Source organism: Podarcis erhardii (genome assembly GCF_964252035.2).
Source record: "Podarcis erhardii genome assembly, chromosome: 9".
Classification (NCBI taxonomy): Eukaryota; Metazoa; Chordata; class Lepidosauria; order Squamata; family Lacertidae; genus Podarcis; species Podarcis erhardii.
Genome location: NC_138512.1, coordinates 76,775,238 through 76,791,942, shown reverse-complemented (window position 1 = coordinate 76,791,942; position 16,705 = coordinate 76,775,238). Strand labels below are relative to the sequence as shown.

The window sequence follows — 16,705 nt, the reverse complement described above, 5'->3', positions numbered from 1 at the left end:
TACGGTAAGAAAATGAAACATTTTGTATAATTTAGTTAGTATGTACTTTTAGAGATATTTGTGACCTTTGAAAATACAGATCTGTTCATTTATTAAAATGTTGCTTACAGGTATACCTATTGTTAAGAGACAGGACAGTTCCCTTGGGTTCTTTTTAAAAAAACAATAAATGTATCACTCACGTGTAATAAACACCAGCAATATCAGCTAGTTTGTTATTTTTTAGAAAAAGGCATAAAGTTCTTAAGGCTACCTTAGTTGGGCAGTTGAAAAAATGGGGGGGGGGTTAAACAAAATACAAATCATCATTATAGTATAGTAAGGAAAATTTTATTATCTGCACTAAGAAATAGTGTGTAGACCTTGGTATTTATCATGTAGAAACAGGATAACTTATTTTATTTAAAGAATTACCCTTGGACAAGAACCAATAATGTCTTTACAAGACCTCAGGTGGCGTGACTTTAAAAAGATGATGATGATGATGATGATGATGATGATAAATAATTTTATTATTTATACCTTGCCCATCTGGCTGGGTTTCCGCAGCCACTCTGGGTGGCTCACAGCATATAACAGAACATACTAAAACATTAAAAACTTCCTGATACAGTGCTGCCTTCAGATGTCTTCTAAAAGTTGTATGGTTGTTTAGTTCCTTGACATCTGATGGGAGGGTGTCCGACAGGGAGGGCACCACTGCTGAGAAGGCCCTCTGCCTGTAACCTCGCTTCTTGCAGTGAGGGAACCAGCAGAAGACCCTTGGAGGAGGACCTCAGTGTCTGGGCTGAACAATGGGGGTGGAGACGCTCCTTCAGGTATAATAATAATAATAATAATAATAATAATAAATTTTATTTATATCCCGCCCTCCCCAGCCGAAGCCGGGCTCAGGGCGGCTAACAACACTAAAACAGTATACAGGACCGAGGCCATTTAGGGCTTTCAAGGTCAGCACCAACACTTTGAATTGTGCTCGGAAACGTACTGCGAGCCAATGAAGACCCTTTAGGACCGGTGTTATATGGTCCTGTCTGTCACTCCCAGTCGCCAGTCTAGCTGCCGCATTCTGGATTCTATCAAGAATGCTCACTTGGTGACAAGATCACACATCTAGCTCCAGATCTTTGAGCCAGCTGGGCAAAGCACATAATGCCATTCATTTCAGCTGTCACCACACTTCTTCCTTATTAGCATTTCAGCTGATCATTCCAGAAAAGGAAGGTGAGCAGGCAGGATCCACCCACATGCTCTCTGTGTGCATGACAAACAGGATTCAAATGGAGGAAATTAAATATATAGCATACCCAGTTAGACTGAATTTGCAAGTTCCTAAAACGGACTCTGGGCACTCTTTGTAACACTGGTCCATATTAGATTGTTTACACCCCTATTCCTGTTCTTTTAGATGGCATCTCTTGAAATTTATCAGAACCCTCCCATGACAGTAACTGTTTTTTTCTTGTGTTCCTCCATTTTCTACTGTTGAAACATATGGTAAGGCCAAATAATTTCTAGAGATTGTTGTCCTGGCTCCCGTCCCAAGGGCAGCAGCAGAGGGGCTTGTTTGTTTAGTCATTTAGTCGTGTCCGACTCTTTGTGACCCCATGGACCAGAGCACGCCAGAGCACGCTCTTCGTGACCCCATGGACCAGAGGGGCTTACCTGTGTATAAAATGGAAGCTTTATTTAAGGCTTACAGCTATTTAGGTCAGACTACAGGTAGAGATTGCCAGAGGCACTAATATTAGGAGTCCAAGACTGGACGAAATCTGTGATGTTGTCTCAACAAATAGCCACACCCCTCATGCCAGTTTTTAAAAGCAAGATACGGTGCACTCGCTTGTGAAATTCTCTCGCCACTAGGCTGGTGGGCTTGGTGGTGCATGTTTCTCCAGATGGGGGGCACAGATCTGCTTCCAACAGCAGAGGTAGTGCCAAGCTCTTGGTGATGGGACGGAGCTCAACCCCTCATAGCCCCTCCTTCAGTTGTTCAACCTCCCCCTTCCCAGCCTCTTTAAGGGAAAAGGAGGTGAGGCCCCATCCTCTCCTTCGGGTTCCTCCCCACTGACATCATGGTCTGTGCTTTTCCTCCTCTTCATCTGACAGCAAATTGCACCTTGAACCCATCAGGATTGCGGGGTTCATGACAATTCTTCCTCCCCTGAGGTACAAGAGGATGAAGTTTGTGTGCGCGCCAGTTTGAGCTTGTGCGCGCGCGCTCTCTCTCTCTCTCTCTCTCTCTAGCTTATTACTTATTATTCAGGTTTTATTGGGCAGTGGATGCTTCTCATCTTCAGGGTCACACAGATTTTTTTTAAAAAATTGCTAGTTCATTTGCAAAGCTAAACAGGGTCTGGCATGGTTTCAAATTGGATGGGTGGCCCCCCTTGCAGGGGTTTGGACTAGATGATCCTCCAGGTCTCTTCCAACTCTACAATTATTCTATGGTTCTACAAGTAACTTCCAAAGTGTGCAAGTGAGAGACAGACTACAGCAACCAGGCAGTAACTGGCATCACCCAGTTACTTCTGCCTCTTCATGAGGGCAATACAAGTGGGCTGAGAAAATTCTGTATTTGTGATTGGATCTAGACATGCCTGTGTTCGCATGTAAAGAGCTTCCAAATGCATTGTGGTGGGGTGGCTGATCTCCCCTCATTTCCAATAGCAGCCCCGTATACTTTAGGGCTGGGATGCGGGTGGCGCTGTGGTCTAAACCACAGAGCCCTAGTGCTTGCCGATCGGAAGGTCGGCAGTCCGAATCCCCGCGACGGGGTGAGCTCCCGTTGCTCGGTCCCAGCTCCTGCCAACCTAGCAGTATGAAGGCACGTCAAAGTGCAAGTAGATAAATAGGTACCACTCCGGCGGGAAGGTAAACGGCGTTTCCGTGCACTGCTCTGGTTCGCCAGAAGCGGCTTAGTCATGCTGGCTACATGACCTGGAAAAAATGTCTGCAGACAAATGCTGGCTCCCTCGGCCAGTAAAGCGAGATGAGTGCCGCAACTCCAGAGTCATTCGCGACTGGACTTAACTGTCAGGGGTCCTTTACCTTTTTATACTTTAGGGGATGCTTGTCTGGAGGGTCCCTAGTCTTCAGGGGGGTTGTGAGTGTGTGGGGCTACTACAGAACAGAAAGGAGCTACAAAGCCGCTGAGAGTATAGGGAAGATGGCATATACTGCTTTGGATCGGGGCCCTGTTCCTTATGTAACACCATGCCTCAACTCAGCCAGGGTGGGTACCGGCAGAATTAAAATAGACATAACAGCCCTTTGGAACTGTAAATGCTAAAAATGAACACATATGCAAAATATGATTATAATATGACTAAGGGTGTTATATTTGGATTATATAGTACACTTTCTTTGTAGCAGTCAGACATTTTAGAAATTTTAAAAAGACATTGAGAACGACATGCCACCTACACTCTGATCTCTCCCTGCTGCTTCATATTCTGACTGCTGGTGGCAGCTCCTGCTCCCAGTTTAGCTTCAGCATTTAGTCATTGGCAGGCTTGAATTTCCAATTGTGACTGCTGGATGGTTCGGTGAATATTGCTCACAGAGTCGGAATCTGATAATGGGTAGTTAAGCATTTCAGTTGATTTGAACTGGAGCATGGGGCATAATTCTCTTGCTGTGCTTGCAGAACTGTGATTATTTGTTAGTTCTTCCCTGGAGTCTTTACCTGATCTTCCTCTGTCTCCATAGGCGCCGACTCCATGGGGCCTGAGGGGGCCCGAGCCCCCTCAAAAATTCGTTTGGGGGGGCTCCGCCCCCCCAATAATTTAAGAAAATTATTAGTTATATTATGCTTTGTAAAATCACAAAATTATGTTGGTATTTTTTATTTTCCTTGTTTGACGATAGTTACCTTTTAAAATACATTCAGTAATGAGTTAAAACAAATAATTATTACGGTAGTAAAAGAGGCGGCGTGAGTAGTTTTGCTCGGTGCGTGCGACTGGCCCAGCCCCCCTTTCCTTTTCCTCTCTTCTGCTCTCCCGCTGGGCGCCTGAGGGAGAGTTACTTAGCGGTTCTGAGGAGCCGCTGTTGTTTCGGCAGGGGAAAAACCGCCGCCCGCGAACCGCCGAGCTCCCTCTCTCTTTCCAGCCTCTCTCTCTCTCTCTCTCTCTCTCTCTGGCCAAGGAGGAGAAGAAGCCCTTCAGCCAGTCTATGGCCAAGTGGCGGAGGTTCATCTACAACCCCAACAGCGGCGAGTTCCTGGGGCGAACGGCCAAGAGCTTGGGGTGTGGAGGGCGGGCGAGCGAGCGAGCGCGGGGGGAAGGGAGGGGAGGGGGTGGCCGGCACGAGGGGCGGTGGGAGGCGCGGCGCGGCGGGCACTTGCCTTGCCCACCACGCATCTCTCTCCTTCTCGGTCTCTCTCCCTCCCTCAGCTGGCGAGAGGGCCACGAGGCGGGCGACAGCAGCAGCAACGGGCCGGGAGCGGCTCTTAGAAAACTTCCCGGGGCAGGACCCCGGTATGGGCCCCCCCAATATTTTTTATAAGTCGGCGCCCCTGTCTGTCTCCTCTAGCGACTAGCATTGCTGGCATCTAAACATGTGCGTAGCAGAGTGACTGACTATATGTGCACCAATAGTTTATTTTGTTAATATCCCAAATAGCTCAAGGCAGCATATATGGGCTCGTATTGTTTGAGCTGGCAAGAGAAACTGGTGCGTAGAGAAACTATGCAGTTGGGAATCACATAAAGATGCTTAGGTTGGAGCGGCATAAGATGGGCTTTGTCTGTGTTTGCATTATCTAGCAGCTTGAGACTTCCCATGTAAAAGGGATGAGCACTCCTTTCCCCCACCCACTTCACGTATATCAAACTGTTTCTCTTGTTCAATGCAGCTACCTCAGCCAGGGAACCTATTTGTTGTTGTGTGAGGCATCAGTTTCCACAGCTTTATATAATTCCTCTTAATGACTCCTTTTCTTTAATGCATTTGCAGTTTGATCTCCTGTCAAAACCTGTGAATGTGATCTGCAGTGAAATTGGAGTGGGGTAGATTGGTGGGTAAGAGCCATGCTTTCCTGGGGATTATTCTTTCCCCAGGTTCCTTGATCTTATTGTCCCTGAGCCTTTATGGCTTGCTGGGTGTGAGTCATCGTAAGAATCTTTCTTCTTTTCTTTTCCTTCCCCTTTCCTTTGCTGCATATATATTTTCCCTTCAGTCCCTGCTTTAAAAGAGTCTTGGCCATTTAAAACATTTTCACTAAGAGGGTAGAAAATTGGATGCACAGCTCTAAAGGTTGCACCCTGAGGGTAGCGGTTGCCGTAATGGAGGAATGGAAGTGGCAGGATTGAGAGTGGGGTGTGGAGAGCACAGAGAGGCCCATGGTGTCAGTGGAAAAACTAGTGGTGTAGTCTATGAGCAGTGTTACTCAAGAGGAGTAGGCAAATGCCAAATCAGATGACTGGAGTGATGGTGATTCTGCATATTTATCAAACTAGGTAGCAGGCAACTACTGATGAGTGAAAGGGACGCTTTTGCTCTGAAAGCCTCTCCTCCCACCCCACCCCACCCAATAAAGATTCAGTTCATTTCCAGCTCATTTCCTCACTCCCAAGAGAATGTTATCCACTATCCATTCATTGGACTATACTTAGTAGTGAGTGTGTACACTACATAAGACGGTTGAATCGTGTGTCAAAAGGTTGGAGGGGAGTGCCTTGCTGTATTGCATATGGAAATACTGGAATGTTTTTTTCCTCCTCTTTTCCCTAAAAGTATTCATTATGGCATCATAACTACACTCATCTACACTCCTTTTGAAAAAGTATTTTCTAATGGTAATGTGTTAATTAATGTAGTGAATTGAAAACAAAGAGGGGCTCTGTTCAGGTTTTGCCTCCATCTCTAAATGCTCAGCAAACAGCATTCTGATTTCTGGCTTTCACATTTGTCAGCAGCAGGATGTAAGATGATGCAGGATCAGGTGTGCTTGCTGGGTAAATTTAGCTATCAATGAGGGAGGCGACCTTCAGAATTGACAGTGGGAAGAAGTACTGCTCTTCTTTTGCACCAGACACCCAAAGATGGTGTGAACTGGTATCATTTGCTGCTCTGGGACCTAACAGGTCTCTCCACAGAACACTACTGTTAACGTTTCCCCAAAACCATCACAAGCAGCAAGAGTTGAGATGATGATTTTGCAGTTCCCTAGAGAAAAGCAAAGCTCCATTAATTTTTCCAGCCAACATAAAATTTAATAGGTTTTTAGTGTAACTTGTGAATATCCTGATTTAGATTGTGTAATGGAATAGCTGATGGATTTTGTTTCTGAGATGACTAATATTGCTAGGTATTGTACATGGATTAGAAAGGCTTGTATCTGATTTGGGGTGGCTGAAAAGGCAATGCTTACGTGCTCCTCTTCCCAACCCTCACCCTGCTCCAAAGAAAGGGCTCTTGGGTACCATCCTGCCGAAATCCTGGGTAACTTTTAAACCAGGTTGTCAGAAGGAGGCATAACAGCGAATAATGGTGTACAAAGACCTTGGACCTCAACTTCAAGATAGGTTGGAAATGTTGGGCAAGTAACACAGTTTGAGGCCCACTATCTTCAAGGCTTACAGAGAAGAGAATGCATTGAAAAGCATGTGTTCAAACTTTGTGACATCTGAAAGGTTGAATTTGCCATTTTGAGGTATTGGGTCTCTCGACATCCACTACTGGTTGTCTGCCCCTGTGTTAAGGGAAGAAATACACAGTGCCTTCCAGCTACAACTGGCAGCCAGCCATCTTTGCATGTAAAGGTAAAGGGACCCCTGACCATTAGGTCCAGTCGTGACCAACTCTGGAGTTGCGGCGCTCATCTCGCTTTACTGGCTGAGGGAGCCAGTGTACAGCTTCCGGGTCATGTGGCCAGCTTGACTAATCCGCTTCTGGCGAACCAGAGCAGCGCACGGAAACGCTGTTTACCTTCCCGCCGGAGCGGTACCTATTTATCTACTTGCACTTTGACGTGCTTTCGAACTGCTAGGTTGGCAGAAGCAGGGACTGAGCAACGGGAGCTCACCCCGTTGCGGGGATTCGAACCGCTGACCTTCTGATCAGCAAGTCCTAGGCTCTGTGGTTTAACCCACAGCATCACCTGCGTCTTTGCATGAGCTTTATGCAAAAAGTGGCCTAATGTGAAATCAGCTGTCGTATTCCAGCTCATGACATTTCCAGTGCTGTCTGAGATGCTGAAGAAATGGCCCGTCTCTGGTTTGATTCACTGACCTTGTTTTGAAATGTGAGGTGGTGAAACTTGGCTGTGTTTCAAGCATCCTTTGCTTGGGAGTTTGGTATTTTGGGGAAGGAGGAATTTCTTTGCTGGGCATGTCTTACTCTGCTAGATTGTCCTCTTGAGTGGGTCTTCCAAGCCCCCTCACGCTTTGTGCTTGGCATCAGTTAACTCATGTAAAAATATGGAAGTGTATTTTGGCCTAAGAAATGAGGTGGTCTGTGATAAGATTTGTAACATTCAGCGATGAAGCATATCCTAAGGCTTGAATGTTACAATCTTTCCTCTCAGGGAAAGGTCCTTAAGCCTCATGATCATTTTGGTTGACATTTTCTGCATCCTTTCTACCTCTGTGTAATACCCTTCTTGAGGTAATGTGACCTGAATTGTACACAGACAATGTCATAGATATTTGCATAAGGGCATTATGATACTGTACTGGGGTTTTTATTTTTATTCCCTTTTCTGATAACCTGTGGCGCAGAATTTGCCCTTTTCATAGCTCTGTGAGAATGTGCTCTGCTTAGTCAGGGCCTGAAAAACTTCTTCCGCATTTAAGTGCATTAAGCTTTAAGGCTTCTCAAGATTCTCTGTTGTGTTTTCTGTAGCATTTAAACAGGGAAGTTGTCAAGCACCTGCAACATTGAACAAATGTGTGAATCTTTATATTCAACAATAACCTTTGTCCCTTATTTTTAATGACTCATTTTGTATAAAATGCATTGAGGGTATTAATATTTTGCTGGATGAATAGAGAATACTGAGTTGTATAAGGCACATTTTGTTCCTTTTAACAGTATAGTACACAAGGGGAAAGAGAAGGATGGAGAGGCAGAAAATGGACCTTTTGTTTTTGACGCTTTTTCTCACTTGCAACCTGGTTGCTGGGAAACTCACAACACAATACAAGGTTATATTAGCCTGTTGAAAGCTCTTGGAAACAGTGGCATATTCAAGGCATTGCTATTTCTGGTGTTTTGGTTATAGCCTATCTACCTTCGGTTGAATATTCAAATTCTGTATCAGGCCAAGAAATCCTCCATTTTGTGACAGGATGCATTCTGAAAATGAAAGAAACCTGCACAAACCTGCTTCTGTGCGATACGTTTTCAAAGCTCTTTTAAATATTTTGGCAGGCTTTGGTCAGGAGGAGGTGGTGCAAGCAGGGAGACTGAAATGGGTATAAGTTGCAGGAACTATTCCCCAAGGATGAGGGACGAGACCTTCCCAAAGCATTGGAGCCCCATCACCAACACTGCCTCTCAACTCCCATTCTCACCCCAGTCGTGGCTTCTGAGGTTCCCAGGCACTTTCATGTGACTTGGTTTCTTTAGCCTTTCTTGATACGTAAGCATTTCTTTTATAAACATGAAAACAGAAGAGCTTAAGTTGGTGAATTAATAATAAGAACAATAATAAATTTTACTTCTACCCCGCCCTCCCCAGCATTAAGATGCAGCCTCATTTCAGTAGAAACTCAAATCAAAAACTTTTTGGGGATGAAAACGTCAAATCTTCACCAAGGCCAACTATCCAGACTGGTCCTACATGGGCCAGAAAAAAACCAGGGAAGTCCCCAAACAGGAGTTCCATCGCAGAAGGAGAAAGGAACAAGGAAAGAGGGGAAGGGGATCAAGTTGATTCCAAGCCAAAGGCCAGGCAGAACAACCCTGTCTTACAGTCCCTGCAAAAAGAAATTAGATCCTGAATTCTGTATTTGAAAGGTAAAATAGCAGATCTAGCCTCCAAAGCTTTTTTTCCCCTGGCCCTCGATAGATCTACAAGATTTGGATCAAGGTGTAGGTTGTTAAAACAAACAGACAGACAGACTGACTAATAAAACCTTTTCCCAAAAGCTGGAAGGTGAGACACTGCACTTGTGTTGTATCTTTTTCCTTCTTACGAAGTGCCCCAGCTTTGCCATAGGCCAGGGGTCGGCAACCGAAGGCCCATGGGCCACAAGCGGCCCACGGGGATCGTTTTACTGGCCCCTGAACCGAGCCCCCACTCGGCGAGTCCCTGAGCGCCCAGTGCAGCACACGGGGACTCGCTTTCACGGTGCTGGAAATCGCGTCTGGGCAGATGCAGACGCTGGAAATAGCAGGCGTGCGCTTGACCCGGCCCACAGAGGGGGCTCCGCGGCAGTGAACTGGCCCAGGCAAGGTAAGTCTTGCCGAACCCTGCCGTAGGCTTTGTGTTCTCCAAAATCAAACATATTCTATGATCCCCAAGGACATGCTCTATGGGAAGCTGGCTTCAGGCACCGGGCCCATTGGCAGACCAACTCTGTATCACAAAGATTTCTTCAAACACAGCACGAAGTCTGCTTTCATCTGCTCCAGCTGCAACAAAACATGTCTCTCCCGTATCGTTCTCTATGGCCATAGCAGGCAATGCAACCTTCCAACAGTTTGACTTCATCCCCAAAAGCACACTTCCGTTGTCTCTCGAGACAGATGGATGCCAAGCAACTCTATGATCAAATTATTCTACAGACTGTGGATAGATTGGCCGGGGGGGGGGGGGCACTTCTGCATCAACATTTTTATGATTATCGAAGCGTTTTCTTGCTTACTTAAAAGAAACAGATAAGAAATCCATTCATTAAGACCTTATATGGCAGAAATAAATCATTGATTTCTAATTTGCATTTCATTTGACCCATTATGCATCAGATCATCCTACTTGGTGAAGCTTGGGTTTTTTTTTCCGTTAAAAGATTTAAAACTCTTTTTGTACTGTTTAAAATAATCCTTCTTGCTGAGTTAATGGCAAAAATGAATTACTTTAAGTAAGCTTGTTGCCTTCCTCCGAAGAGCGGAACAGCTATTAGGAACCACCAAAATTAGACTGGGCATATGTGCATGAGCTTCATTGAAATAAGGGCAGGATTTCAGGTTATAGATGTTAACGTTGATTATCAGGTCTCCAAAAGGGGATGCAAAATTCATTAAGTTACATGCACATAAATGTTTCTCTCAGACATTTGAGGCGTTTTTCTAAGAGGAGGAATGTCACACATTCCCCTAAAGCTGTACCATAAAATTTATTTTAAAGTTTTTTTTTTAATGTTAGAAACGACTATACCATATGTGAAATCTGTGTTTTTCAGTCTGATTCATCTTTAGCCATTTAAAGTTGCCGTATTACACATTTTCAACCATATTTGGTTTTTTAAGCTCCTGCCAGTTGGCAGGGCGCTTGCATTAGTAAGCCTTTGATTAGCAAGCCATGACTTTTCAGTCTTGCCACATAACCATGGTGTTTGTAATTTTGACAGAAGCTGAGGACAGTCGCCTCTCTCCCAACCTCCCACTGATGACAACATACTCAACGCAAGGCCGAACATTCTTCAACGAGACCCTCTTTCAGCAAACCGGAACAGATTTTGCTCCTTTGAGGTGGGGTAAACCTACTGTTCTCTTGTACTCTGTTAGTTGTGTTGTTTAATGCACTGAGCACAAGATGGTGTGCATCCTTCTCCCAAAAACCCAGTGAAGTAGAATCATAGAATCATAGAGTTGGAAGAGACCACAAGGGCCATCGAGTCCAACCCCCTGCCAAGCAGGAAACACCATCAGAGCACTCCTGACATATGGTTGTCAAGCCTCTGCTTAAAGACCTCCAAAGAAGGAGACTCCACCACACTCCTTGGCAGCAAATTCCACTGTCGAACAGCTCTTACTGTCAGGAAGTTCTTCCTAATGTTTAGGTGGAATCTTCTTTCTTGTAGTTTGGAACCATTGCTCCGTGTCCGCTTCTCTGGAGCAGCAGAAAACAACCTTTCTCCCTCCTCTAGGTGACATCCTTTTATAGATTTGAACATGGCTATCCTATCCCCCCTTAACCTCCTCTTCTCCAGGCTAAACATGCCCAGCTCCCTTAGCCGTTCCTCATAAGGCATTGTTTCCAAGTAGATTAGGCTGAGAGGCTGCCTGGCCCAAGGTCAGCCCAGTGAGCTTCATGGCTGAGTGGGGATTTGAACCCGGCTCTCCCAGTTCCTAGTCTAGCACTTTAACCGCTGCAGCACCACTGGCTTGTGGATTCTAGCGCTGCTTCATCCAAAGGGATCCACCCTCACCCCCCAAAAACCATTAGAAGGCCAGAAGCTCATCCTAACAAAATCATGCTTGTATGTTGTCAGAGACAGTGACTTATGAAAGTACCGTATTTTTTGCTCTATAAGATGCACTTTTCCCCTCCTAAAAAGTAAGGGAAAATGTGTGTGCGTCTTATGGGGTGAATGCAGGTGGGAGGCTCTGCTAAGCGCTCCCTTTAAAGAGCCGTGTGGAGCGTGTGTGCCCTCTTGGGGGCTTTTGCCTGAGGAGGGAGAAGGGCTGCCCTTCTCCCTCCTCGGGGAAAAGCCCCCAAGAGCCGCACACACACTCCGCACACTCTTTAAAGGGAGCGTGGCTCTTGGGGGAGCCTTAGCCATGCGCAGCTTCTCCCGGGCAGGGGATGAAGGCTCCCCTTGCCCGGGAGAGGCTGCGCACGGCTAACCCATAAGCCAGGACAGCCAGCGGGATCGCAGCGGAGCGATCCCGCTGGCTGTCCTGGCTTCTGGGATTCAGAATATTTTTTTTCTTGTTTTCTTCTTCCAAAAACTAGGTGTGTCTTATGGTCTGGTGCGTCTTATAGAGCGAAAAATACGGTACCTTTTTTGAAGGGGAATATTGAGCTATGTTGGACCTGGAAATCTTTCCTCTCTGGGTTCTGCTAGACCGCAATGCAGGATTGTAATTCCGGCCCCCACCCCCAATTCTCTTTCAGAGGGACTCCAGATGCTTCTAATGTTGCTTCCGAAGAGTCTTCGAGCCATTTGCGGATGAGTGAAGCTGTGCGGCTGGCAGCCACAGATGTCAGCTCAGACTCTTCTCTTCTCTCCGATTACTTTAAACTGTCTCAGCATCCCTTGGCTTTCAGCAGCATGGCACCTAGCAATACCAGCCTTGGCAGTTGTCTATCCCAGCATCCCCTTTCTTTTTCTGGGCCCGCTCCCAGGGAACAGGCTCGTCATAGTGAGCAGCAGACAGAACACCTTGATGCAAGGACTGAAACCTTGGGCTCCAGCGATGAGAATTTGGGAATCCCAGGTTCACAGAAGCAGCTAAATCCTCAGTTGGCAACGTCTCTTCCTCCGAATGAGTCTTGGGGACAGGATCTGTTCCTTTTGGACAGCCGTGTGCCAGCGCCTCTCCTCCTTGAAATTCTGGAGAAAGAGGTGGGGTTATCTAAGCATTCTGGCTTCTTATCTTCCGAGAGTTCGTCTGGCAAAAGTGTTTTGGGAAAGGATCCAGTTGAAAACGAAATGAGCCCCTTAATGGAAAATGTAGTTCTTGGGGAAAGGGAGTTGGAAACCTTTGCAGAACCACCTGGGCAAGAAAGAAGAACTGTTCCTGAGTGTGATTCGTTGAACGCACTCTCTTATTCGGACGGAAAGCCCTTTAGAAATGCCGGTAATTCAGAACAATCATCTTCAGACATTTCAAATGTGTCCTTCAGGGGGCAAAGAATGGGTCTGGGTGATCCTTGCATCATCACTGGGATATCTTCGAACCCTTTTCTGAGCAAGCAGGAGTTGCAGCATGTTTCTGAAGCTGCATTTGAGGAGCAAAAGAAGCTTGTTCCGGCTTTCACTGACGCTAAACTTCATGTCCCTGCACCCCACCAGCCAGTCTTTGTAGCTGCAGAGCATGGCAATATCCGTAACATGGTAGAAATCCAGATGGGGGACAAAAGTGAATTAATGCATTCAGACTTCAGTATAGAGAGGGAACATAAAGATGTCGGAATTTCTCCTTCCTTTAATGAGGGATCATTCATTTTACATCTGGCACATCCCGTTCATCATTCTACTCCAGGAATTTTTACAACTAGAAGCTTGACTCGGGAAGTTCCTGCTATGACATACCCAGTCAAAGCTGTTCTTCAGTCCTCTCTCCCTTGCTTACATGAGGAGTTCTCAAATAACTCTTGTTCCAATACATTCCTTCCTTCCGTGGAAGAGCCTCGCGTACCTTCTCTGGATGATACTTGCATACCCTCTGCGGGAGAGCCACTTGCCCTGCAAAGTGGCCAGGCATCAAAAGATGAAAACAGTGGTGGTCTCCAGGTTCTGTATCCTCTTAAAGGTAGGATTCAGTCTCTACCTTCTCTCAACTTCATGGAGAAGGTTGGGGCATGGAACATGAGTCATTCAGCTGAGAGGATGTCTGATGCCTTGGCTTTACATGGCTCAAGTGGCGCTTCTCCTAGGCAGAAGGCCTACAGTGCAATAGCAGATTCCTTGAACCGCATTTTGTTAAAGCAGCAGAGCCAGGCTGATCTTACGGCAGGGCTGGCAGCATCCTTTTATGGGCAAAACTCCATGACCAACCTGCATGTTTATGATAAAAACCCACCACAGGTTCTACCCCTTACCAGGTCTCAGTCTGAAAACTCAGTGGTTGCAGTCAGCAGAGAGATGCCAAGGGCTGAAGTAGGTCATGAAACGTCCCACAGTGAAGATCTTCATCCAGTAGAAGATAAGGGAAGAGTTTCAGGAGCGTCTGGAGTCAAGCAGATTGATGCTAACATTGAGCATGCACATTCCCAACATTATACAGCTGTTCTTGTCTCCACTGTCTCCAGCGATGAAGAAATCGGTGAAAGTGCCACTGGAGGAAATCCAGATAATTTTATTTCCAGTGAAAGAGTTGCTGAACTCCTCAGAGAAGATGCCAGCTTTCTTAGTGGTAGCCAAGAAAAGACAGATGGCTGTCAAGATAATACCAGAGAATTGCCAGGTTTTCTTCCTTGTACCAACCAGATCAGTTTGGGCCATTTTAGTGATGTTTCACCAGATAGCTTGAATCAAAGAACTAGTCCTGGGACAGGCAGCTGTGCTGACTTGAGACTTTCTTCAAGACAGTCTTCAAGACGCTCTTCAATGCGATCTTCAGTTGTTTCTGGAAAGTTGCATGGCAGTTTGGAAGAAGTATTCAAAACTCCATATGACAGGGAGATAAACATCGAAGAAAGAATACCTGTAAGTTAATTTTGCCACAATATTTTAAAACATTGTTGTTTGCAGTTACAGTTGTTCCATTTGCTCCACAGCCATCTTATGGTATAATTAGAGTGCATATGCATGAATTCCTGAGGGTCTTTCTAGTCTGTTAACTGTTGGAGACAGGTATGCATGGTACTTTTTGCCAAATACTTCTCCTTCCATCGAAATAGATGTCCTCATCTCCACATGTACGGAAGGGACAGGAGTCTTGAACCAAGGAGGGGTGGGTAATTGGATCTTTCTAGTATTGGCATTAGCACTGAAACCAAGGAGCCAGTGTCAACAGTAATGGAACATACAAACATAGAAAGGTCAATTACATAGGTAGCATTTATACCAAAACATCAACTACAGTACAGTGGTACCTCGGGTTAAGTACTTAATTCGTTCTGGAGGTCCGTTCTTAACCTGAAACTGTTCTTAACCTGAAGCACCACTTTACTAATGCGGCCTCCTGCTGCTGCCGTGCCGCTGGAGCATGATTTCTGTTCTCATCCTGAATCAAAGTTCTTAACCTGAGGTAATATTTCTGGGTTAGCGGAGTCTGTAACCTGAAGCGTATGTAACCCGAGGTTACCACTGTATTTGGTTAAATCTGTAGAAGGGACTGTAGAAACTGGACTCTACAGTGGCAGATGGGAGGTTCAGAGTGGAAGCATCCTTCAAACAGGAAGCATCCTGCATGTGCAAAATTGAGCATGTCAGAGAGAATCTTCTATCCCAGACATTTTTGGATGTGCCCGGTGCTTTATGGTGCCTAAGGTTATATATTTTATATATTTTGTCACTTTGAAAATAGGAAAAAATAAAACTGTAAATTAGAAACCATCACCATTGTGGTAAAAAAAGAAAGAAAAGGACAAAAAATATATAGACTTCAGCATTGTCATGGGAAACAGAAAAAAATATGCTTTTGAGTGGTAAAAAATTAATAACTTAAGTGATTAGTTCCTTTTTCAAAGAAAATAACTTCATTAGCTGTTTCCTGATTTCCCCCCATATCTGCCTACTAGTAAGATCTGCTAATCCTCCCCCCTGCCCTTGTTCTTCTCAATGTGTCACATTTTGAAGCATTCCAAACAAAATGTCTGAAAAATGGTCTTCCTTTGTGGCATAGTAAATGGCCCAATTTTTATCAAGGGTGGATGGGAGGAAGGCAGCTTTGGACAAATTATTATGTACATAAAACTGAGGCCTTATGGTCTTTTGGTGAGGACTGTTGCGTAGATAGATAGATAAATAAACTATATTCGCATTAGTCAATGGCCATAGCAACAGTAAAACATTACAGTATATGCAGAAAAGGAAATTTGATATAAAAGCACAATTTAAAGTCCTCGACTGTTGCGTAACAAGAATGCACAAGCCATTCCTTGTAAGATGGATCGTATAGGGCATATGCTGAGGTTGTTGGCATGACAGAAGAAGTGAATCAGTGCCTTTGCAATGAGAAGAACAAGACAGGATGGCTAAGTGGGGAGGAGCTTAATGTTTTCTGACTATTGCATTGAAGAGCTGTCTGTGACCTTCCAGTCTCTTCCTTCTGGGCACACATACTGAGATACTCCATGCCAGAAATCTACTCTGTGACACAAGCCCAGCTTTTAGTGGAGTCTAAGGGAGAAAATTATTCACACCCACATGTCTCTAACAACAGAAGAAGCTGGTACAACAAACTCCTGGCAAAGCACATTTCAGACCCTATAAATATTCTATTCTTTTCAAGTTATCTCTAGCACGAAAGCATGCAAACTGCTGACATGGAATGAATGCCCACCTGCCTTTTTAACAGCAGCGTCTGAAAATTGGTCTTTGGTAATAAAAGAATTACTTTGATGGTGGCTGCCTGTTAATATTTGCCCGTGTGGGTTCCTGGAATAAATACATGCTCATTTATGAATTTGTGAGATTTTTGGAATAAGCAGTTTTCTCTCCCTGTTACTTTTTTTTTTTTTTTTGATGCCAGATTTTCCTGCTGTACCAATTTGGTCTTTCAAGAAATGTAGACCTCCAACCCCAAATGGCGCAAGAGGGGCAGGAGAAAGATGAGGAAAGGTTTCCTCGTTTTATATTCCCTCCCCACCAATCTTCTTGCCAGGTCTAAGAAGGGGAATCCGAGTGAGAAAGCAGTTTTCCATGTTCTTATCACTTGCTGGAGCGGGACCCACAGACATAAACATGCACCTGCCTGTGGAAATGTGATCTGTTTACACTGCGCTGCTTGCAGTAGAAAGCACACTTAGGATGGGGATACCTATAGCTCCTTCACTTGATCCAAAACCTGCTGTATTAGAGCAGATGGGCTGCATCAACTCTCCTATGGCTTAGAGAGGGGCAACTCTGCCCCCATTGCAGTTCAGAGGCCCCAGGGTGGGGGGAAGAAGAAGAAGAAGAAGAGGAGGAGGAAGAGTTTG

The 16,705-nt window shown here is 45.2% G+C and overlaps 1 protein-coding gene across 3 annotated transcripts in view; it reads left to right on the top strand.

Moving 5' to 3' along the window:
- The window catches only part of ALMS1 (ALMS1 centrosome and basal body associated protein), a 72,607-nt gene that overhangs the window by 12,662 nt on the left and 43,240 nt on the right, over positions 1–16,705 (top strand). For 2 of the 3 annotated variants that reach the window (XM_081876580.1, XM_081876578.1), the window contains exons 4-5: positions 10,521–10,641; positions 12,011–14,267. In XM_081876580.1, coding sequence (XP_081732706.1) covers positions 10,521–10,641; positions 12,011–14,267 — 2,378 coding nt within the window. The remainder of the gene's footprint in view (positions 1–10,520; positions 10,642–12,010; positions 14,268–16,705) is intronic. The other variant, XM_081876579.1, reaches the window with a different exon arrangement.